The sequence below is a fragment of the Amblyraja radiata genome, chromosome 7 (assembly GCF_010909765.2).
Source record: "Amblyraja radiata isolate CabotCenter1 chromosome 7, sAmbRad1.1.pri, whole genome shotgun sequence".
Lineage (NCBI taxonomy): Eukaryota > Metazoa > Chordata > Chondrichthyes > Rajiformes > Rajidae > Amblyraja > Amblyraja radiata.
In genome coordinates, this window is record NC_045962.1 from 33046633 (window position 1) to 33071997 (window position 25365).

At 45.7% G+C, this 25365-nt stretch overlaps 1 protein-coding gene across 1 annotated transcript in view; it reads left to right on the forward strand.

Moving 5' to 3' along the window:
• The window catches only part of gpd2 (glycerol-3-phosphate dehydrogenase 2), an 83652-nt gene that overhangs the window by 18855 nt on the left and 39432 nt on the right, over window positions 1–25365 (forward strand). Inside the window, exons 3-6 of the mRNA XM_033024070.1 lie at window positions 1331–1440; window positions 10174–10348; window positions 19727–19851; window positions 21143–21240. Of these exons, the coding sequence (XP_032879961.1) occupies window positions 1339–1440; window positions 10174–10348; window positions 19727–19851; window positions 21143–21240 (500 nt within the window). The 5' untranslated portion in view covers window positions 1331–1338. The remainder of the gene's footprint in view (window positions 1–1330; window positions 1441–10173; window positions 10349–19726; window positions 19852–21142; window positions 21241–25365) is intronic.

A 25365-nucleotide genomic window follows, 5' to 3' on the forward strand; every position in this document is an offset into this window, starting at 1 on the left:
GTAAGTAGTCAGGGGTTATGAGGAGAAGGCAGGAGAATGGGGTTGAGAGGGAAAGATAGATCAGCCATGATTGAATGTTGGAGTAGACTTGATGGGCCGAATGGCCTAATTCATGAAACATGAATTGGAGAGTGCTTTATTGTTATTTTAGTCTTTTTATATTTTGCATTCGGCTATGTAAATTATGATGGATACGACAATTAATTATATTTTAATCTTATTACACTTCAAGAATCTATGGTTAGTAAAGGTATTTTAAGCATGATATAGAAGTGCATTAAACATACATAGTGCCCTAGTCCTTAAAATGCAACTTTACAAATATCACAAGTCAATGTAATTGTATAAATATACAGTGCCCTCCATAATGTTTGGGACAAAGACCCATCATTTATTTATTTGCCTCTGTTCTCCATAATTTGAGATTTGTAATAGAAAAAAATCACATGTGGTTAAAGTGCACATTGTCAGATTTTAATAAAGGCCATTTTTATATATTTTGGTTTCACCATGTAGAAATTACAGCTGTGTTTATACATAGTTCCCCAAATTTCAGGGCACCATAATGTTTGGGACACAGCAATGTCATGTAACTGAAAGTAGTCATGTTTAGTATTGTGTTGCATATCCTTTGCATGCAATGACTCCTTGAAGTCTGAGATTCATGGACATCACCAGTTGCTGGGTTTCATCTCTGGTGATGCTCTGCCAGGCCTCTATTGCAGCCATCTTTAGTTTATCCATTAAATCTTTCTCTTTTCACCTTAAACCTATGTACTCTGGTTCTTGATTCCCCTACTCTGGCTAAAAGACTGCATTTACCCCATCCCCCTCGTGATTCTTTACACCTCAATAACATCACCCCACATCCTCTTGCACGCCAGTCCTAACCTGATCAACCTCTCCCAGGGAAGGGTTTCGGCCCGAAACGTCACCTATTTCCTTCGCTCCATAGATGCTGCTGCACCCGCTGAGTTTCTCCAGCATTTTTGTATAACCTCTCCCAATAGTTCAAGCCCTCGAATCCTGGCAACTTACTTGTAAATCTTCTCTGTACTTTGCAGAAATGTTTCTCATTAAATATATCCAATGACTTGGCTTCCACAGCCATCTGTGGCAATGGCCTCTGGTACTAGATGCGACTTCCAAATTAACGTTCCTACTCCCTACTACCGATGCGACTTGCAAATTAACGTTCTGGGAATCTTGCACCAGCGCTCCAAAGTCCCTTTGACTCCACACTTTGCTACTTTGTCTTCATCTGCCACTTCTGTAACAAAAATATTGTCCGTAAAAGAGTTTGAGCTAAACTTGTGATTTTGTATTTCAGAAAACACGATGGCATTTCAAAAGATTGTTGGAGGAGCATTTCTTCTCGGGGGTAGTACGCTGACAACAGTTTTAGGTCTTTCTCAGATAATAGACTACAGGGCAAAGAAGGTAAGCTTTATTTCATACTTCAGTGAAAAAATATAAGCATGTAAAAAACATGTATTCAGTTTTGCTCACCGTGCTTTAGGAAGGATGTCGTTAAGCTGGAAAGAGTGCTGAGGAGATTTACAAGGATGTTGCCAAGGCTCAAGGGCGTGGGTGGATAGACACAAAATGCTGGAGTAACTCAGCAGGACAGGCAGGATCTCTGGAGAGAAGGAATGGGTGACGTTTCAGGTCGAGACCCTTCTTCAGACTGATTCGACTATAGGGAGGGGTTGAGCAGACAAAGACTTTATGCCCTGGAGCACAGGAGGATGAGGGGTGACCTTATGGAGGTGTACAAAATCATGAGGGGAATACATAGGGTGAATGCAGAATCTTTTACCCAGAGTAAAGGAATCAAGAACCAGAGGACATCGGTTTAAGGTGAGAGGGGAAAGATTTAATTGGAACCTGAGGGGCAACTTTTTTCATACAGAGGGTGGTGGGTTTATGGAAAGAGCTGCCAGAGAGAGTAGTTGAGACAGGTACTATAACAGTATTTAAAAGACGTTTCGACAGGTACATGGACAGGTAAGGTTTAGATTGATATGGGACAAACACGGGCAGGTGGGCCTAGCATAGATGGGGCATCTTGGTCGGCATGGGCAAGTTGGGCTGAAGGGCCTGTTTCCGTTCTGTGTTACTCTGAAAATTGATGAGGCCAGCTTTTCCTGTGTCTGATTCTGCCACTTGGGCAGTGTGAGGCCTGGTATGTTTTCACGTTGCTTCTTGTCCAAGTATGATTACGCAGCTTGAGCAGCTTATTTATAATAGAGAGCCTCCGGGACTGATCCAGGCAGTGCAAGCTTGTTGCGAGTCAGGGCCAGGGCCAGTACAGGCAGGATTGAGTTGAGATGTATGCATGGAATGTTTGTGAGGAAATATACATGAGTAGGTGGGACGGTGGCGCAGAGGTAGAGTTTACAACGCCAAAGACCTGGGTTCGATCCTGACTATGGGTGCTGCATGTATGGAGTTTGTACATTCTCTCTGTGACCATGTGGGTTTTCTCCGGATGCTCTGGTTTCCTCCCACATTCCAAAGACGTACAGGTTTGTTGGTTAATTGGCTTTGTTTAGAAGGATGAGGGGAGATCTCATTGAAAACTAGTGGATATGAAAGGCTAAGATAGAATGGATTAGGAGAGGATATTTCCAATAGTGGGAGAGAGCAGGATTGGAGGGTACAGCCTCATAATGAAAGGACGTAGTTTTAGAAAGGAGATCGAAAGGAATTCCCTTAGTTAGAGGTTGGTGAATCTGTGGAATTTATTGCCACAGACAGCGGTGTGGGGGTAAGGCAATGGGTATTTAAAAATGGAGATTATTAGGTTCTCGATTAGTAAGGGTGTCAAAGGTTATGGGGTGAAGGCAGGAGACTGGGGTTGAGAAGGAAAGATAGGTCAGCCTCGATTGAATGGCGGAGTAGAGTAGATGGGCCGAATGGTCTAATTCTGCTCCTATGACATGAGATGGTGAAAATGTGATCACATCAAACCACTTATTATGGCAACTGGTGAATTATTCAAGTCAAGAGAGTCAAGAATCAAGAGGAGAAAAAAGGAACTGCAGATGCCAGATTACAAAAAAGGACACAAAGTGCTGGCTTTGTCCCACCTCCACCTGTCTTTTCCAACTTTCTCCCTCACTACTACAATCAGTCCCGATCCTAAATGTGGAAACAAAGAACTGCAGATGCTGGTTTACAATAAATAAAAGGACACAAAGTGCTGGAGTAACACAGCGGGTCAGGCAGCATCTAGAGAACATGGATAGGTGATATTTTGTTCAGACTTGAGAAAGGTGTCGAACTGAAACGTCGCCTATCCATGTTCTCCAGAGATGCTGCCTGACCCGCTGAGTTACTCCAGCGCTTTGCGTCTAAGAATCAAGAGAGTTTAATTGTCATGTGTTCCGACAAACAGAAAAATGACATTCTTCTTTGCAGCAGCATAACCAGTCTATAAACAAAATACACATAAATAACATATAATAAACAAAAATTCAATAGATTAATAACCCTTAAATACTAGTGCAAAAGATGCCCAAAATCCTCAGTGCAACCAAAGACAGTTTATATTTGTAGCTGAGGTTAGACTCGAGAGAGAGCTAGATAGCTTTCAAAGATAGTGGAGTCAGGGTGAAAGGGCAGGAATGGAGTACTGAATGTAGATGATCAGCCATGATCACAGTGAATGGCGGGGCTGGCTCGAATGGCCTACTCCTGCACCTATTGTCTATTGTCTATTGTTAGTGTGGAGTGTTCAATAGCCTGATGGTTGTTGGGAAGAAGATATTCTTGAACCTGGAGGTCACGGTTCTCAGGCTCCTGTACTTTCTTACGCATGGTAGGAGTGAAATGAGAGCGTGGACAGGGTGGCATGGGTCCTTGATGATGCTGGCTGCCTTTTTGAGGCAATGTCTCGTACATCTCTTCGATGGTAGAGAGGTCAGTACACATGATGGACCAGTGGTGTCCACCACTCTCTGAAATCTCCTTTGTTTCCAGGATGCTTTGGTTTATAACAATTGGGATGATCAGTAGCTGAGGCTTCATAAAGAATTCATTGCCACAGGCGCTGTGGAGGCCAAGTCATTGGGTATTTTTACAGCGGAGATTGATAGGTTCTTGATTAATAAGGGCATCAAAGGTTATGGGGAGAAGACAGGAGAATGGGGTTGAGACGGAAAATATATCAGTCATGATTGAATGGTGGAGCTGATTCGATGGGCCGAATGGCCAAATTCTGCTCCTGTGTTGTATGATCTTATAGTCTTACAGTGTTGAAAATTGGAAAAAGGCCAGAGAAGAACAGAATGGCGTGAATTGCAAGTAGGTTAATATAAAGAAAAGGCCTCACATTAGTGAGTATTTACCACTCATCAGCAGTTAATTAAAACTCAGATCACCATTACCAGCTGTACAAACTAATCACAGCAAACAATAAATATTTGAACAGCTCCTCTCTCAATCTCGGATTCTTCTCATTCCCTTCTTTCGCCCACTCAGCAATTAATTTGAACCTTTGTTGAAAATTACCCCAAATCAAATTTACCCATAATCAAATGTTTTTAAGAGATAGAGCATGAAGCAGACCCCTCAGTCCACAGTCCACGCTGATAATACTAATGTAGGGAGGCGCGGTAGAGCTCGCCAGAGACCAGGGTTCGATTCTGACAAACGGGCTGTCTAAATGGAGTTTGTACGGGTTCTCCCTGTGGATTTTCCCTGAGTGCTCCGGTTTCCTCCCACACTCCAAAGGCGTACAGATTTGAAGGCTAATAGCATTCAGTAAAATTTTCCTTATGGGGAGGATAGTATTAGTATACAGGGTGATCGCTGGTCCGCACAGACTCAATGGGTCGAAGGGCCTGTTTCCGCGATGTATCACCGGTCCAAAGACCTTCGACCACATTAGTTCAATGTTATCCCACTCTATCAACCAAACCCTACTCACAAGGGACAATTTATAGAGGCCAATTGATCTACAAACCCGCACGTCTTTGGGATGTGGGCAGAAACCGGAGCACCCAGAGAAAACCCACGCGGTCACACCTATTTTCTCCAGCAGTTCTGCCAGACCCTCTGAGTTACTCCAGCATTTTCTATCTATCTTTGCATATAGACCAGCATCTTCAGTTCCTTCTGATACATTTTTTCTAGAATGGAACTTGACATCTTGTCAGAACCTGTGGGCGTTGCATAGAGCAGCTGCTTACAACAGCGGAGACCTTGGTTCGATCCTGACTACGGGTGCTGTTTGTATGGAGTTTGTATGTTCTCCCCTTGACCAGGTGGGTTTTCTCTGGATGCTCCGGTTTCCTCCCATACTCCAAAGACGTGTAGGTTTGTAGGTTTAATTGGATTCTTTAAATTGTAAATTGTTCCTAGTGTGTAGGATGATGCTAGTGTACAGGGTGATCACTGGTCGGTGCGGACCTGGTGTGTTGAAGGGCCTGTTTCCACGCTGGAACTCTAAACTACACTAATTATTCCTCAATCTTCTGATTATAGGCCCAGTATCTGGGCCCCAGCTGACACTTATTGTCTTCATGAGACCCAAGAGTGAATGAAGTGGGAACAGTGCCAGAAACAACAGGTTAAGTATAGAGCAAAGCTTCCTCTCCACTGTTGCATTACACACTCCCATGGCAGAGGCAAGCAGAAGGGTTGCTCGATCACGGTACACCTGTGCTCAAACAGAGTGCAAGGTTGCTGCAGAGAAGCAGACGTAATCCTCAAAGATTCAGGATATTCATGTGTGGTGGAAATAATTTACAATAATTGGTGTGCGTGCAAAAGATCACAGGCAGCCAACAATGGGCCATTATGGACTCCACCCTTCCTGAGGCCATCTGTTGCCGGACTTGATTTGTTCTGGCCTTTTCTTGACGCCTGTTTATCCCCCCCACCCCCCACTCCCCCTAGCTCAAGGGTTCCCAACCTGGGGCAAACTTATCCCCGGGGGTAAATTTCGCCTACCCAGGGGGTGAATTTGTTGTTTCTGGATTTGTACATATTTTTTCTCATTGACTGACTGTGTTTGGTTCTGGATCTGTTCATCATTAGTTGTTCATAAATAAGTGAAATAACATTGTTATGTGCTATTAAAGATGCCAGGGGTAAACGGGATGAAAATGGTTGGGAACCCCTGCCCTAGTAGTCCTACCAGTTCTACTGTTCGCATCCTTGTATCCCTCTCGTTAGCACATCTTCCCCAGCCAACAATGGACCAGTATGTACTTCACAAGGTCACCTGTTGCTGGCCCTGTTTTATTGTTGCCTTTTCTCACCAACCCTGATCTTTCAGTCTGAAGAAGGGTTCTGACCCGAAACGTCACCGATTCGTTTTCTCCAAAGATGCTGCCTGCCTCGCTAAGTTACTGCAACATTTTGGGTCTGTCTTCAGTATAAACCAATAAACCAGCATCTGCGGTGCCTCCAAACACAAAAGATTACAGTGTCCTACTTAAAATTCTGAAATGCAGACAAACATGTTCTGCAGGGGTTATTATCTTGATTATTCTTTTCAAACTTAATAGGTTTCAAATTGGCACATGAACTGACTTTAGACATTAGAGATACAATGTGGAAACAGGCCCTTCAGCTCAGCCACGCCGACCAGCGATCATTCCATACACTAGCACTATCCTACGCACTAGGGACAACTTACAGTTTTACCAAAGGCAATTAACGTACAAACATGCACGTCTTTGGATCCGGAGCACACGGAGAAAACCCACGCAGTCACAGATGGAGCGTACAAACTCTGTACAGACAGCACCCACAGTCAGGATCGAGCCCGGGTCTCTGGCGCTGTGAGGCAGCAACTCTACCGCTGCGCCACTGTGCCGCATTTTATTGTTTCATTGAACTTCCACATGTCAATAAATATACACGAAAGCCAACCCCTTATTTAGTCAATTCATACTTTGAAAGCTTGTACACAACTGTATGATTATTATCAAATCATCAGAGGTTGCTGTGCAGAAGTGCACTTTGTATTGTTAATTACATTTTTTAAAGTATTGAAGGTTTTAATAAATGAATATGATCTGAAAATAACTCCAGTGAGAAAATGAATGAAATCGCCGTCTCTAAGTAATTTGCATGAAGTCCAGCATGAGACTAAAACAGTGATTACAGTGAAACTTGGACGTTAATTGTCTGGTCTTGAAAAATGCACTTTTGTTTGGTAGTAGATGATAATTAATGGGTCTCGTTTGCTGTTAAGCTCCAAATTGCAAATGTCTTGATACTGTATGTTCAAGAATTTGCAAGTCTAATCATGTTCCTGTAGGGGTAAAATTGATATAATCATTCCTTATGAGTTTGTATATAAATTTGAATAAAACATTTAGTCTTCATTAAACTTCTCTACCTCCCCTTGGAGTGAGAAATTGTGTTAGAAATTAACCAAAGTGAACCCATCAATATTTCTTTTCAACTCTTTTATTTTCAACAATTTGTAACAATAAATATGTGAAAAAGATTCACAAGCCTCCTGCAGGAAACACAAATGATTCTGGAATTTTCATTTCGCCTACTTTAAAAAAAAAAAAATGTAAGCAAAAAATTGTGGCAATAATGGAACTTATTGTAATGTAAGGCATCTTTGGTCTGTTGGGCTGAAGGGCCTGTTTCCATGCTGGATGACTATTACTGTCGAAAGGAAAGATCTGATAACTGAAAGTTGGCAGTGTTTACCTTTAATTACATGTGCAGTGGACTTGGTTATGTGGTGAATGCTGACAGGGGGAAAAATGTCTAAAGAGCAGAGGGTGGTGGGTATAGGGAACGAGTTGCCAGAGGAGGTGGTTGAGGCAGATGGTCTAATAACATTTAAAAGGCACTTGGACGGGTACATGAAAACGTTTAGAGGGATACTAGACTAGACCAAGTGCAGACCCGTTGAGTCTGCTCCCCCAATGCACCTTTTCCCTACCCCTAGCCCCTACGGGAGGCGCTGTCATCCAACTCCCAAATGTAAGATTCCAGCACTCCCCTTGCCTCCCTCAGCAGTGATCTTTAAAACAAATTCCAATTGCACTTGCCCTGCGTGTTGCAATAGCAAATCGCCCTCCCCCTGCTAGAAAATCCATTGTGACATCATCAGTTGAAGCTGCCATTGTGACGTCAACAGTTGAAGCTGGTTGGTTTGAAATTCAAGGTAATTAATCAGTAATGATGAGAAATAAAGCATAAAATGTTCAATGAAAGTGATCTCTGCCTCGAGGGGAAAAATGTGAATCAGAATATGTAAAAATCTTGTGAAAGTTGGCATTTTTAAAGCTTTCATCGCGAATAACGTGTCAAATATAGGATGAAATCTTCATTGAGGCTTGTCTCTGCTAGCTGAGCCATTGTGACATCATCAGTTGAAACTCGTGGTTTTAATTTCAAAGTCTTTTGGCTTAATCAGTAATGAGTCGAGAATAAGTCGAGAAATAAAGCATGAAATGTTCAGATAAGGTGCTCCCAGCTTCGACGGGAAAAATGTCAATATGTAAAAATGTTATTGTTACCGTGTAGCTTTTTCACGAAGATGTAAAGAACCACATATACACACACATATACACACTAACAAGATAAAAGTTTTAATAAATACTAGACCAAGTGGGAGCCGTTGTGTCCCATCCACTCGACGTGCAGTTGCGGGGGGGAGGTGGCCTGCGGCATCACATGCACACTAACGACCCCCCCACACACACGCACACACACACTAACCACCCCTTTTGATATTATATTAATATTATTAATTCGCTCCTTTTACCCCATCCCCGCCCTATCCACACGCATAGCCCCCAGCTCGCAGGCGCGCCTAGAGAGGGTGAGGGAGAGGGGTTAAATGGGGTAAATCTCTACCGGAATAAGTAAAAATGTTACAGTTGAATGTTACAGGTGGAAATGTCCCACACTGGAGGGCTATATGGTGAGAGGGGGAAATTATAGAAACCTGGGTTTGATCCTGACTACAAGTGATGTCTGTGCGGAGTTTGTATGTTCTCCTGTGACCAGATGGGTTTTCTCCTGGTGCTCCGGTTTCCTCCCACATTCCAAACACGTGCTTGTTTGTAGGTTAATTGGCTTTGGTAAATTGTCCCTAGCGTGTCGGATAGAACAAGTGTACAGGGGGTGATCATGTTCGGCGCGAAGTCGGTTTGCCAAAGGGCCAGTTTCCACACTGTATCTAAACTAAACAGTTTGCAACATCCACCATCCCACTCCCCAAACTGACGTCCCACAATGACCAGTTACTGCTGCAGGAGACTTCATTGGTGCTTGGGAGGATGACTAAATGGCATCTCGGATTCAAGAACAAAAGCAAAATACTGCCGGTAGAATCATACGTGGAAACAAGTCCTTTGTCCCAACTCCTCCATGTCGACCAAGGTGCCCCATCTAAACTAGTCCCATTTGTCTGCGTTTTGTCCCATTTCCCTCTAAAACATTTCCTATCCATGTACCTGTCCAAGTGTCTTTTGAATGTTATTATAGTACCTGCTTTGACTACCTCTTCTGGCAGCTCGTTCCATATACCCACCCACCCACCCTCTCAGTGAAGTATCAAAGGTGACTAGACAATGATAGTTTTAAGAACACTACCAAATTCAACACTAATTAATATGTATAGCTGCTGAGAATGTCCGAAGAATTTTTCCACAGTTCTTGTTTTATACATATTTTTTTTTTCTGAATAAAATTCATTTTTGGGGGAAAAAAACATTCTCTGAGTGAAAGGCCGACTGGAGCTTATGCTGTGACTGCCTGTAGATCAGGCTCATGGTAATCGCTTCAGAAATTTGCCTTGATTGCAGTAAATGAAACAAAATTTCAGAAATAAGATCGAACGCATCAAAACGTACGCACATTTATCAGAGGTGACTGAGGAAAAATTCCTAGCACAAAGAGTCTTTGGATATTACTGAATATTGAACATAAGACTGTATTTTAGTTAATGAAGTCTGAAGAAGGGTCACCCATTCCTTCTATCCAGAGATGCTGCCTGTCCCGCTGTGTTACTCCAGCATTTTATGTCTAACTTTTAGTTAATGAACTTGTTTCGAAACTGGTGGGAGATTATTGTCATAAAATGTCAGGCACTTTTGATGTGTGGTCTCACTATTATTAATTGGACACGTGGAAAACTGTGTGTTTGAAGTCTTGTTTCATTGTCCTGCCATTTGAATTGCCCAGGTCCGCCTTTCCTATGTAGAAGCATCGGGAGTGTTGAACAGGGAATATCCGGAGAATGAACTCCCGCCCAGAGAAACTCAGCTGTTCACCCTGCAGACCACTAAGGAATTCGATGTCCTTATTGTTGGGGGAGGGGCAACTGGATGTGGCTGCGCTCTCGATGCTGTTACTAGGGGTAAGTAGCGGCTAATTTTCAAAAGTATTCAAGACATGCGTTTCAATGTCGCTCTTTTGTAAACACAGGAAACTGCAGATGTTGGAAACTGGACTAAAAAAACTGCAGATGTTGGAATCATGATAGGCGGCAGAGTGGCAGAGCGGTAGAGTTGTTGCCTTACAGCGCCAGAGATCTGGGTTCGATCCTGACCACGGGTGCTGTCTGTGCGGAGTTTGTACGTTCTCCCTGTGACCGTGTGGGTTTTCTCCAGGTGCTCTGTTTTCCTCCCACACACCAGGCGTGCAGGTTTGTAGGTTAATTGGCTTTGGTAAAGATTATAAATTGACCCTAGTGTGTAGGATAGTGTTAGTGTACAGGGATCGCTGGTCGGCGTGGACTTTCTGGACCGAAAGGCCTGTTTCTGCGTTGTATCTCTAAACTAAACTAAAACTAAGTTAAAGAAACTGCAGATGTTGGAACCTTGACTCAAGGAACTGCAGATGTTGGAATCTTAATACAGGAAACTGTTTCAGGTCTCCCAGCTACAGAAAGGATGTCATTAAGTTGGAAAGGGTGCAGAAGAAATTCATTAGGATGTCACGGGCTTGTACGCTTGAGTTATAAGGAGAGGTTGGATAGGCTGGGACTGTAATTATGCTCCTGAAGCTTACCCCGTTAGTCCAGTTCAGTAAAATACTGTCAAGCACTGGATCAACTAAATTCTTTATTCTCACTCACAAACAAATTTCAGCCTCGTGCGAATAGACACCTCCAGACAGTCAACACAGTCCCAAGTGCATCTCCAGAAGATCAACCTCAATCCACGTGGTGTCTTAGGGTTTTTGGTACAGTAGATATTCATACTCTGTTGCAAAATGCTGTATCAACCTATCACTTGCCGGGCTTTGCCCCGCCCCCCCACAGCCATCTGTCCCCGCCTACTATGATCAGTCAGAAGAAGGATCCCGACCCAAAACGTCACCTATCCATGTTCACACAGATGCTGCCTGACCCGCTGAGTTACTCCAGCACTTTGTATTTTTTCGATTGGGCTCCGCTCATAATACTTAGAGCATGGACTGGACTTTCAAAATGGCGCCAAAACATGGCTCTTCTTGCATTGGGGGACTGTTTCTGTACAATTTGCTAATTGGGGATTGTGCTTAGGTATACCACTACTTTACTACATCATATCTAAGGAAAGAATTTCATTGTCCGTATAGATATGTGACTATAAAAGCACCATTAATGATTTAAAACGATAAATTTCTTTGTTCTGCGTCTTTATGAAAACTTCCAGCCTGCTGAAAGATATTCGAAAGATGTACCTTCACATAGTTGCTCTCCCAACCCCCATCCCTCCACCTTCCTCACTTTAACACCATCAATTTCCCGCGGTGTCGCACGGCAGAGGACATCCCGAGATGCTGTGGCTGCAGTGCCCGCTCGGAGGACCCGGAGGCTCGGCAGATCACGGTACCGTGAGGGAGACATCAGACGAGAGGAGCAAGGGCCGGTAGGAGGGTGATCCGGGGTAATGCTGCACGATTGGCTGCAGGAGGCTCCCCGGGACACAAAGATGGCCGGGCCAGGAGGGGGACGTTGGTTAGCGGGCTGATCCGGTCGAAGCCGACGGAGGAAGGCCCTGCAGGAACCTGGGCTTTCCTGGATCAGGAACTGCTCCAGTAGACCGAGTGCGCGGACAGAATTTTGAAAATAGAAACATAGAAAAATAGGTGCAAGAGTAGGCCATTGGGCCCTTCGAGCCAGCACCGCCATTCAATATGATCATGGCTGATCATCTAAAATCAGTACCCTGTTCCTGCTTTTTCCCCACATCCTTTGATTCCTTTAGCCCAAGAGCAAAATCTAGCTCTCTCTTGAAAACATCCAGTGAAGAAGCCAGTTCGGTATTCCGAAAAACACAAGGAATCATGGGATTTGGCAAAGGTCATTTGAGAATCAAAAAAGGGAACGGGGTGCCTGGTAGCGGGGAAGAGCGGGGTGTAACAGCGAGAGAGAGGGGGTAGATGCGAATGGGAGACTGGGAGAGACGGTGAGAGGTGGGGGAAGAGAGGTTTCAGTCAGACAGACGACCACTGGTAAAGCCATGGCTCGTTGCTTCCAGGAGAGTCAAGAAAATGTCCTCAATCGAGAGAATGCAACTTCAGAACCCCCTCGTCTCGACCGTGCTGGAGATTTCCGCGGGCGCAAGGAACAAATGACCTAAAGTTTGCGTTGAGTGAACTGAGTGTTCTTACCGTCATCGTCGTTCACCGGCGTTTTGTGAGAGTGGTTGGATCCTGGGATCGAGGAGTCAGCACCCGACAGGTGAGCGGCCCGCGGTAGACGGTGCCTTTCCGCTCGCTGCTAGATGAACTGACACCTCTACTCCCTGGGTCGGGCGCTGTCTCCTCGACCCCGCTGCTCAGCGGCGGCCGACTAGGATTCCAGAGCATCGCCGGTGCCTCACATCAGCTCCTGATCCCCCACCGCCTGTCCGGATAATGTGACTGACGTTGGTTGAGCTGAAGCTGGGATTCAACAACTCTCACAAAACGCCCGTGTACGACGAGGACGTTAAGAAGACATAGTTAACGCAAACTTTAGGTCATTTGTTCCTTGAGCACGTGGAAATCCCCGCTCCCATCCATCCCAACCACGGCACAAAAGTCTAATGTGTAGGAAGTCGTAAGGAGGGTCTTCTATCCAGAGGTCCGCGGACAGGTGCGACGGCCCAGGCCCACAGATAGCGCGGCGGGGAGGCGCGGCCCCAGATCGACCCTGCTTGTGCGGCGACGGGACGGGCGGGGTTGAGCTGGAGTTTGCTGCTTCCTCTGGCCAATTTGCATGCCTTTTCCTTGGGTTTAACACTCCTTGATTTCACTCGTTAAATAACCACGGTTGAGCCACCTTCCCCGTTTTATTTTTTCGCTAGACAGGGATGAACAATTTTTGGAGTTCATCCATGCGGTCTTTAAATCTTTGCCATTGCATCTCCACTCTCAACCCTTTAAGTATAATTTGCCAGTCTATCCCAGCCAATTCCCGTCTCATACCTTCAAAGTCTCCTTTCTTTAAATTCAGGACCCTAGTCTCTGAATTAACCTTTCCCACTCTAACCTCTCACTTTCCATCCTAATGCAGAATTCCATCATATTATGGTCACTGTTGCCCAAGGGGCTCTACACAACAAGATCGCTAAGTAATCCTTCCTCATTAAACAATACCCAGTCTACAATGGGCTGGCCTCTAGTCGGTTCCATATTGGTTTAAAAAACCATTCCGTATACATCCCAGGAAATCCTCCTTCTCAGCGCTGCTACCAATTTGGTTGGCCCATTCTATATGCAGATTAAAGTCACCCGTGATAACTGGCACCAAAACATGGCGGCGCCCGGTTTGTGTAAATATGCGAAAATAATGTCACTGTGCAGTTGCACATGTGACTATAAAGCACCATTGAACCATTAAAATTGGTAATTGAGCCAATTTTAGAGTTCATATTCATTACAGACCTGTTGGCTAATGGCTTTGAGGCTATTAGTGAACAGTATCACAACTTTTGCAAATGAATGCCTTTTCCTTCCACTACTCTTTGAACTGGAAAGCTTCCCAACTGGAGAATGTTGCCACCTGCCGTGTGCTAATGAATATTTAATTGAACCACCAAACGCCCTAAATTTGCTTAGTATGCAAAACTACTGCTTTAGTTCACGTTGAAATTGATTAAACCCAAACCACCAGAAAACAAAATTCTTCTGAGTTTTATATTTATTTAAGGCTGCAATGAGCGGATTTTTCTTTGGAAGAAAGGGTTTTGAGCAGTCAGAAACACATGCACAAAATTACATTAGTCGCTGTTTTCCCCCTAGTAGTTCTGCAATGTATTGTCCATGTTGTGTTCACTGTTTTTAAGCCGATAACGCTTGCTATTCATAAAGTCACGGAACCAGACCCTTCAGCCCATCTCGTCCAAGATGCTGCATCTAGGCTACATAGTGTGGAAACAGTCCCTTTGGCCCAACTTGTCCACTACGACCAACATGCCCCATCTAAACTAGTCCCACTTGCCCGCTTTTGGCCCATAACCCTCTAAGTCTATCCTATCCATGTACCTGTCCAAATATCTCTTAAACGTTGTGATAGTACCTGCCTCAACTACCTCCTCCAGCAATTCTTTCCACATATACATCACACTTTGTGTAAAAAAATTACCCCGCAATTAAGAATTGTTTCTCATTAACAACAAGGGATCAGGTCGGTGTCGGGATGTGTGGTGTCAGAGTAAGCATGGAGTTCATATCAAACAAGCAATTAGTTTCAAAAGACACAAAGTGCTGGAGTAACTCAGTAGGTCAGGCAACATCTCTGGAGGACATGGATATGTGATTTTTCGGGTCAGGACCCTTCTTCTTATTAAACAATTAAGGTTGTATCTTGTATCCACCTATCACTTGCCAGGTTTTATCCCGCCTCCACATCTCTTCCAGCTTTCTCCCCACACCCACTACAATCAATCTGAAGAAGCATTCCGACCCAAAACGTCGTCTGTCCATCTCCCTCCACAGATGCTGCCTGACCCGCTGAGTTCCTCCAGCACTTTGTGCTTTGCTCAAGGTTCCAGCATCTGCAGTTCCTTGTGTTTCAGACAGGGTAAGAGTCTCTGGTTGGTGAACCGTGCAGTGTACTGCCATGGTGTGGGAGAAAGAATGGAGCACGTTTTGAGGTTTTCACGAAATTCCTTGTGCTAGCGGCTGGAAGGACGGACCGGCGATCCGCGGCCCGTAGATGACAGATGCCCCGCCCCCCCACAGCCATCTGTCCCCGCCTACTATGATCAGTCAGAAGAAGGATCCCGACCCAAAACGTCACCTATCCATGTTCACACAGATGCTGCCTGACCCGCTGAGTTACTCCAGCACTTTGTATTTTTTCGATTGGGCTCCGCTCATAATACTTAGAGCATGGACTGGACTTTCAAAATGGCGCCAAAACATGGCTCTTCTTGCATTGGGGGACTGTTTCTGTACAATTTGCTAATTGGGGATTGTGCTTAGGTATACCACTACTTTACTACATCATATCTAAGGAAAGAATTTCATTGTCCGTATAGATATGTGACTATAAAAGCACCATTAATGATTTAAAACGATAAATTTCTTTGTTCTGCGTCTTTATGAAAACTTCCAGCCTGCTGAAAGATATTCGAAAGATGTACCTTCACATAGTTGCTCTCCCAACCCCCATCCCTCCACCTTCCTCACTTTAACACCATCAATTTCCCGCGGTGTCGCACGGCAGAGGACATCCCGAGATGCTGTGGCTGCAGTGCCCGCTCGGAGGACCCGGAGGCTCGGCAGATCACGGTACCGTGAGGGAGACATCAGACGAGAGGAGCAAGGGCCGGTAGGAGGGTGATCCGGGGTAATGCTGCACGATTGGCTGCAGGAGGCTCCCCGGGACACAAAGATGGCCGGGCCAGGAGGGGGACGTTGGTTAGCGGGCTGATCCGGTCGAAGCCGACGGAGGAAGGCCCTGCAGGAACCTGGGCTTTCCTGGATCAGGAACTGCTCCAGTAGACCGAGTGCGCGGACAGAATTTTGAAAATAGAAACATAGAAAAATAGGTGCAAGAGTAGGCCATTGGGCCCTTCGAGCCAGCACCGCCATTCAATATGATCATGGCTGATCATCTAAAATCAGTACCCTGTTCCTGCTTTTTCCCCACATCCTTTGATTCCTTTAGCCCAAGAGCAAAATCTAGCTCTCTCTTGAAAACATCCAGTGAAGAAGCCAGTTCGGTATTCCGAAAAACACAAGGAATCATGGGATTTGGCAAAGGTCATTTGAGAATCAAAAAAGGGAACGGGGTGCCTGGTAGCGGGGAAGAGCGGGGTGTAACAGCGAGAGAGAGGGGGTAGATGCGAATGGGAGACTGGGAGAGACGGTGAGAGGTGGGGGAAGAGAGGTTTCAGTCAGACAGACGACCACTGGTAAAGCCATGGCTCGTTGCTTCCAGGAGAGTCAAGAAAATGTCCTCAATCGAGAGAATGCAACTTCAGAACCCCCTCGTCTCGACCGTGCTGGAGATTTCCGCGGGCGCAAGGAACAAATGACCTAAAGTTTGCGTTGAGTGAACTGAGTGTTCTTACCGTCATCGTCGTTCACCGGCGTTTTGTGAGAGTGGTTGGATCCTGGGATCGAGGAGTCAGCACCCGACAGGTGAGCGGCCCGCGGTAGACGGTGCCTTTCCGCTCGCTGCTAGATGAACTGACACCTCTACTCCCTGGGTCGGGCGCTGTCTCCTCGACCCCGCTGCTCAGCGGCGGCCGACTAGGATTCCAGAGCATCGCCGGTGCCTCACATCAGCTCCTGATCCCCCACCGCCTGTCCGGATAATGTGACTGACGTTGGTTGAGCTGAAGCTGGGATTCAACAACTCTCACAAAACGCCCGTGTACGACGAGGACGTTAAGAAGACATAGTTAACGCAAACTTTAGGTCATTTGTTCCTTGAGCACGTGGAAATCCCCGCTCCCATCCATCCCAACCACGGCACACAAGTCTAATGTGTAGGAAGTCGTAAGGAGGGTCTTCTATCCAGAGGTCCGCGGACAGGTGCGACGGCCCAGGCCCACAGGTAGCGCGGCGGGGAGACGTGGCCCCAGATCGACTGTGCTTGTGCGGCGACTGGACGGGCGGGGTTGAGCTGGAGTTTGCTGCTTCCTCTGGCCAATTTGCATGCCTTTTCCTTGGGTTTAACACTCCTTGATTTCCCTCGTTAAATAACCACGGTTGAGCCACCTTCCCCGTTTTATTTTTTCGCTAGACAGGGATGAACAATTTTTGGAGTTCATCCATGCGGTCTTTAAATCTTTGCCATTGCATCTCCACTGTCAACCCTTTAAGTATAATTTGCCAGTCTATCCCAGCCAATTCCCGTCTCATACCTTCAAAGTCTCCTTTCTTTAAATTCAGGACCCTAGTCTCTGAATTAACCTTTCCCACTCTAACCTCTCACTTTCCATCCTAATGCAGAATTGCATCATATTATGGTCACTGTTGCCCAAGGGGCTCTACACAACAAGATCGCTAAGTAATCCTTCCTCATTAAACAATACCCAGTCTACAATGGGCTGGCCTCTAGTCGGTTCCATATTGGTTTAAAAAACCATTCCGTATACATCCCAGGAAATCCCCCTCCTCAGCGCTGCTACTAATTTGGTTGGCCCATTCTATATGCAGATTAAAGTCACCCGTGATAACTGGCACCAAAACATGGCGGCGCCCGGTTTGTGTAAATATGCGAAAATAATGTCACTGTGCAGTTGCACATGTGACTATAAAGCACCATTGAACCATTAAAATTGGTAATTGAGCCAATTTTAGAGTTCATATTCATTACAGACCTGTTGGCTAATGGCTTTGAGGCTATTAGTGAACAGTATCACAACTTTTGCAAATGAATGCCTTTTCCTTCCACTACTCTTTGAACTGGAAAGCTTCCCAACTGGAGAATGTTGCCACCTGCCGTGTGCTAATGAATATTTAATTGAACCACCAAACGCCCTAAATTTGCTTAGTATGCAAAACTACTGCTTTAGTTCACGTTGAAATTGATTAAACCCAAACCACCAGAAAACAAAATTCTTCTGAGTTTTATATTTATTTAAGGCTGCAATGAGCGGATTTTTCTTTGGAAGAAAGGGTTTTGAGCAGTCAGAAACACATGCACAAAATTACATTAGTTGCTGTTTTCCCCCTAGTAGTTCTGCAATGTATTGTCCATGTTGTGTTCACTGTTTTTAAGCCAATAACGCTTGCTATTCATAGAGTCACGGAACCAGACCCTTCAGCCCATCTCGTCCAAGATGCTGAATCTAGGCTACATAGTGTGGAAACAGTCCCTTTGGCCCAACTTGTCCACTACGACCAACATGCCCCATCTAAACTAGTCCCACTTGCCCACTTTTGGCCCATAACCCTCTAAGTCTATCCTATCCATGCACCTGTCCAAATATCTCTTAAACGTTGTGATAGTACCTGCCTCAACTACCTCCTCCAGCAATTCTTTCCACATACACATCACACTTTGTGTAAAAAAATTACCCCGCAATTAAGAATTGTTTCTCATTAACAACAAGGGATCAGGTCGGTGTCGGGATGTGTGGTGTCAGAGTAAGCATGGAGTTCTAATCAAACAAGCAATTAGCTTCAAAAGACACAAAGTGCTGGAGTAACTCAGTAGGTCAGGCAACATCTCTGGAGGACATGGATATGTGATTTTTCGGGTCAGGACCCTTCTTCTTATTAAACAATTAAGGTTGTATCTTGTATCCACCTATCACTTGCCAGATTTTATCCCGCCTCCACATCTCTTCCAGCTTTCTCCCCACACCCACTACAATCAATCTGAAGAAGCATTCCGACCCAAAACCTCGTCTGTCCATCTCCCTCCACAGATGCTGCCTGACCCGCTGAGTTCCTCCAGCACTTTGTGCTTTGCTCAAGGTTCCAGCATCTGCAGTTCCTTGTGTTTCAGACAGGGTAAGAGTCTCTGGTTGGTGAACCGTGCAGTGTACTGCCATGGTGTGGGAGAAAGAATGGAGCACGTTTTGAGGTTTTCACGAAATTCCTTGTGCTAGCGGCTGGAAGGACGGACCGGCGATCCGCGGCCCGTAGAGGGAGCCGCCGAGCCCAGCTCCTGCTCGTCCCCCGAGGACCAGAGAGGGGGATGGAGGTAGCCTGAGGCTCGCCTGGATCGGGCATCGATACAGTAGACCAAGCACACAGACCAGACTGGACTTTGAAAATAGCGTCAAAACCTGGCGACTGTTGCATGCAGTGGACTATCTCTATGCACTTTGTACTAATCACAGTATGGCAATACTTTACTGAACTGTATGCAAAAAAAAATCACTGTATATCTGTACATTGGATAATAAAGAATCATTGAACCATTAGTTTGGCTCAATGTAATCACCCCATTAACATCTCCTTCATTGGAGACCCTCGGACTATCTTTAATTGGACTTTACTGGACATTATCTTGCATTAAATGTTATTCATTTTATCATGCATCTGTGCACTGGATGGCTGGATTGTAATCATGTAGAGTTGTTCCGCTGACTGGTTAGCGCGCAACAAAAGCTTTTCACTGTACCTCTGTGCACGTGACAATAATCTACATTAAACTGAACTAAACATCTTTATTTCTGAGCTTATGGTGCCAGTAAGGATTGGTTATTTTGTGAGTGAACAGTGACTATTTTCATGTGTTGGAAAATCCAATGAATCCTGAGCCTTGGAGAAAATACGTCGTTATTTTAAATGATTCTGTTAAGTATTGTACAAATGAGAGCAAGTTACAGAGGATTCTTCTTCGTCTGTGTAGGTCTCAAAACTGCACTGATTGAGAGAGAGGACTTCTCTTCTGGAACCAGCAGCAAAAGCACAAAACTTATCCATGGGGGAGTGCGATACCTACAGAAAGCATTCACAAATTTAGATTATGAACAGGTATTTAATAACAACAAATTAAGCGTGTTTTACGTACTGCGGTAATTTGTGGGAAATGGAACTGATGTGCTACAATGCTGAGAGCTATATTTTGCACTCTGTATCTTCTATGATTTAATTCAATCACACTTTATTGTCACATGGACCCAGGTACAGTGAGATGCTTTGTTTTTGCATATGACCCAGTAAAATCAGATCTCACCTGGGCAGTACACAGGAGTAGTTACAAAGTTACAAAAAGTTCACCGAACAGTTTTATGTTCTGCTTGCAACGGCGAACCAGGCAGCAGACAGCCCCCCGCCGTGTCCCTACTTCTTTCTCGGCAGCCCCCGCCCAGTAGCTTTCGGCAGCACAGGACCCCCTACACTCTTGACGGTCCAACTCACTCTCAACCCTTTCCTCTACCTATTCTACTTGAGTTTGTCTTGATTTTATTTATGTACTGACACTCCCCGACTTGCATAGTAGGCGACTTACATAAGTAATTCTTTAAGCCCACTGCTTTATTCCGACGTGCTATTTCTGTTGCATGCGATCGTTTCCGCAAGCCAGTCAGCTGTTCTCGTAGATGCTCTCCCCATGGTCTCCGCGCGGAGCTCCCCCCGTGATCTCCATGTTGGAGACCCCCCGTGGTCTCTGCGTCGGATAGTAAATTTACGCGTGTGTAGTAGCACTTCATTTCCGACTTGCGTAACATCGTACTTATGCAAGGGTCCTTGGGACGTAACTCTTGCGTAACTCCTACAGGGTGTATCTGTATAGTATCATCTGATCTGCTTGGATAGCATGCAAAATATCGCTTTTCATTGTACCTCGGTATACTTAACAATAATAAACCCAAATCTAAGCCTTCTATTTCTTGCTTATTAACAGGAGATGAATATTCATTATCTTTGCTGATAAGCAACTAATTGGACTTTTCAATTAAGTTTAAATGGGGCGGCTCAGTGACACAGCAGTAGAGTTGCGGCCTTACAGTGCTCAATGCTAACTATGGGTGTTGTCTGTGTGGAGTTTGTACGTTCTCCCCGTGACCGCGTGGGTTTTCTCCGGGTGCTCTGGATTCCTCCCACACTCCAAAGACATACAGGTTTGTAGGTTAATTGGCTTCGGTAAAATTGTAATTTGTGCCTAGTGTGTAGGAGAGTGTTAGTGTGCAGGGATCACTGGTCGGCGCGGACTCGGTGGGCGGAAGGGCCTGTTTCTTCGCTGTATCTCTAAAACTAAACTAAAGAGCCAAAATGATTATATTCCTAGTATTTGTAACATCCGGCTATTTTCTTGTTACAGTATAAACTGGTGAAGGAGGCATTACGAGAACGTGCCAACATGCTTCAAATTGCCCCGCACATTGCAAAAGAATTGCCTATAATGCTTCCACTTTACAAGTAAGCTTTCCTTAATATCGTAGAGTTTTGCTTCTTGTTTGCTGTTGAAACTTTACGTTAATTGTGAAATTCTGCGAGGAAATTCATCTTGGTTTTTTTTGACAACTAAGATTAAGCTTGCTAATTGGTGGACAGAATTTATTTCCTGTCAATGTATTAATCAAACGTACAACATGTTTTCATTGTGTAAAGGGCAGTCTACAATGATAGTACAATTGTTCTGCTAACAGCTTTTGAGTTAGTTACATTGCAATCAATGATCAGCTGGGCAAGTGGGCTGAAGAATGACAAATGGAGTTTAATTTGTTTAAGTGCGAGGTGTTGCCTTTTGGGAGGTAAAACGAGGGCAGGACCTTCACAGTGAACAGGAGGGCCCTGGGGAGTGTTGTAGAACAGAGGGATCTAGGAGTGCAGCTGTATAGTACCCTGAAAAGTGACATTGCAGGTGGATAGGGTGAGGAAGAAGGCTATTTGGCATGCTGGTCTTCATCAGTCATGGAATTGAGTAGAGAAGGTGGGTCTATCCATTCCTTCCACGGATACTGCCTGACCCGCTGAGTTACTCCAGCATTTTGTGTCTACTTTTTTTTTTTTTTCCAACCGTTTTCTTCATTTGTAATTGATGAAACTTAACATTTAGCTTGGCTACATTGAGTCACAGATGGTGAGGTACGTTTCAGCTGTACAAGACATTGGTGAGGCCGCATTTGGAGTTTAGTGTTCAATTTTGGTCACCCTACTATAGAAAAGCTGCCATTAAGCTGGAAAGAGTGCAGATATTAGTTCGGAGGATGTTGCCAGCACTCGAAGGATTGAGCTATAGGGTGAGAGTGGGCAGGCGAGGACTTTCTTCCTTGGAGCGCAGGAGGCTGAGGGGCGACCTTATAGAGGTGTATAAAATCACACGAGGAATAGATAGGGTGAATGCACATAGTCTTTTACCCAGGGTCGAGGAATCAAGAACCAGAGAACACAGGTTTAAGGTGAGAGAGGAAAGATTTAATAGGAGCCTGAGGGACATCTTTTCTCTTTGATGGTGGTGGATATATGGAATGAGCTGCCAGAAGAGGTAGTTGTGGCAGGTGCTATATTAACATTTAAAACACATTCGGACAAGTGCATGTGAGGTAAAAAGCGATGTCAGGATGGAACCCAGGTCCCTGGCACGGTGAGGCAGCGGCACTGCCAGCGGTGCCACTGTGCCACGTCTCTCTCTCATCTATACATAACTAAAACTCTGACCTTGTGCTCTTCTGGTTTGTGCGGTTTTTCTATTTGCGCAAAAACGGTACGCGATAGCGTGACGATTTTTCGCCAGGTTACTCACCGTTCCGATCGGTGGTATGTTGTAAAAGTTATCGAGGTTTAAAAATCTTAAAAAACGCGCGTGTGCGCAGACTCCTTCAGTCAGCGCCACGCAGATTGGTCTCTTCTCCTGTCAGTCAATGCCACGGCCGGGATGGCGACGCCCCTTCCTGCCCTGCCATGGCCTCTCCCGCCTCACTCACTGACTCCTCTCCCCTCCTCACAGTAACTTGTCTATCGTCTCGCCCACAACCGGCGGCAGCCGCGGAGGGGGGTTCAGTGGAGGCCCTGGTCCCGTCTCAGATTCACAGATCAGTTGATTCACAGCTTAGAATTAGAGTCGTGGCCTCCCTCTCAAGCAATCTTGCAGAGTGACTGAGTCATTTCCAGGCATCCGGGGTTTTATAGTCCCTCCCCGGAAGGGGCGTTACCATCATCACGGTGATTGACAGGTGAGAGATTCTCAAGGTTTTTTAAACACTCATAACTTTTTTTATTTTTCATCGATGTGAAAAATCCTTGGGGCCTGCTCAGCGGAGGAGGAGTGTGAGTAAGATGGGCAAAAATCATAGCAATATATGGTAGTGTTTTTTCTAAAATCAATATACAGCACAGATAGAAAGTGGTCAAGATGAGACTTTTAATTATATGGATGTTCATAGTTAATAAGGAGGACTAGGCAGGAATATCAAAATGATCACCTGCAGCTGAGAAACAAAAAGATGATTTGTGCATGAAGAAGCCATGACCAAAGCAAAGATACTAGAGCAGAGACAGAAGCCGGTTACGGAAATGGTGCTGAAGATTACCCATGACCCTACTACGACTTTTTTGTCAAGTAGACTGTCTTGCTCCGCTATAGGATCTTTGGTTTCCAGTCTCCATGAGATGGAGAGTGTGGAGGAAAGTGGCGCTGTAAGGGCAGCTGTAAATGTCTTCCAGCTCATTGGAACTTTTCCCAATTCCATAATGAGTGTCTAAGAACTTGGCCCTCATCAGACCTGGCGTCTCTCCGCCATAAACGGAGTTCCCCTCCTGGACGCTCAACTCGTAGACCCACCCGCTCCTTCCTGAAGCGGATATCAAACGGCTGTAATCCGCTGGCGGGACTGTGGCGGAACGCGAACTCCCAGTCAAAGTAGCGAACGTGGTTGTTTACATCGTGGTATCTTGGTCCACGTGGCTCGAACTGGAGGGGGCCGTAGGTTTGAAACTTCTGGCGAGGCCTCAGCGAGGCGTAGTTGTGATCCGAATCCGTCCTTTGGATCTCTCTCGCTCTCTCACTCCCTCTCTCTCACCTTCTCGCCTCGGCATTCCCGGAATCATTTGGCATTTTGCGGAGATGGCTGCATCTGCAGTTCCTTCCTGTTGGGGGGTGGGGGGGATGGGGGGAACCCTGGCCCGTGGCGGCTCCTGGTCCGTTCCCTCCACGAGTGCCGCCTGGCTCGCTGAGTTCCTCCAGCACTCTGTGTTTTTTGTTTGGCTCTGGAGTTGAAGGTGGACACGGGAGGGGCTGGGGTGGCTCAGCGGGACGGGCGGAAGCTCTGGGGAGTGGGTGGCGTTTCGGGTCGAGACCCTTCTGCAGACAATCGCAAGTACTCTCACCGACGAGAGTTCAGTTCAGTCTGAAGAAGGGTCTTCTCTCCAATCGCTGCCTGTCCCGCTGAGTTACTCCAGCTTTATGTCTAACTTCAATTTCAAGAGTTAAATAAAAAACACAGTGTGCTGGAGGAACTCAGCGGGCTCGGCAGCATCTGTGGACTGTAGATAGCATCCCACCCGGCTGCCGCCACTCCTTCACCGTGGCGCCAGTGGCGACCTGCAGCTGACTGACAGCGGACGCAGTCAAGCAGCGGGGCGATGGTGCAGGATGGTCCCACCGACGCCCCTACCTGACTGACACGAGAGGAGGCCAATCTGCATGGCGGCGACGACAGGAAAGGAGACCAATCTGCGCATGCGCCATTTTAAAGATTTTCAAACCTTAATAACTTTTACAATATACCATCGATCGGAACAAAACCTGTTGCACCTGCGCACAGGAGAATGGTGAGTAAGGTGGCGAAAAATCGTAGCGCTATAGTGTACCCTTTTTGCGCAAGTAAATATAAACGCGCATACCGGAAGAGCACAAGATCAGAGTTTTAGTTATGTATAGATAGATGTTGTTAAGCTGGATAGAGTGCAGAGAAGATTTATGAGGATGTTACCAAGACTCATGGGCCTGAGCTATAGGGAGAGGTTGAGCAGGCTGGGGCTTTATTGCTTGGTGCGCAGGAGGATGAGGGGTGATCTCATTGAGGTGTATAAGATCATCAGGGGAAAAGCTAGGGTGAATGCACAGAGACTATTACCCAGAGTGGGGGAATCAAGAACCAGAGGACAAAGGTTTAAGGTGAGAGGGGAAAGATTTAATAGGAACGTGAGGGGTAACCTTTTCACAGAGATGGTGGTGGGTTTATGGAACGAGCTGCCGGAGGAGGTAGCTAAGGCAGGATTGATAACAATATTTACAAGACATTTGGACAGGTAAATGGATAGGAAAGGTTTTAACGGATATGGGCCAAACATGGGCAGGTGGGACTAGCCTAGTTGGGGCACCTTGGTCAACTTGGGCAGGTTGGCCCATAGGGCCTGTTTCTGTGCTCTATGACTCCATGACTCAAATTCACTGTACATTTAGGTGGAATCATAGAACAATACAACATGGAAACAGGTCCTTTGGCCCAACTTGCCCATGCCGACCAACATGTCCATCTACAATAGTCCCACCTGCAACTGTTTGGCCCTTGTCCCTCTAAACATATCCTATCCATGTAC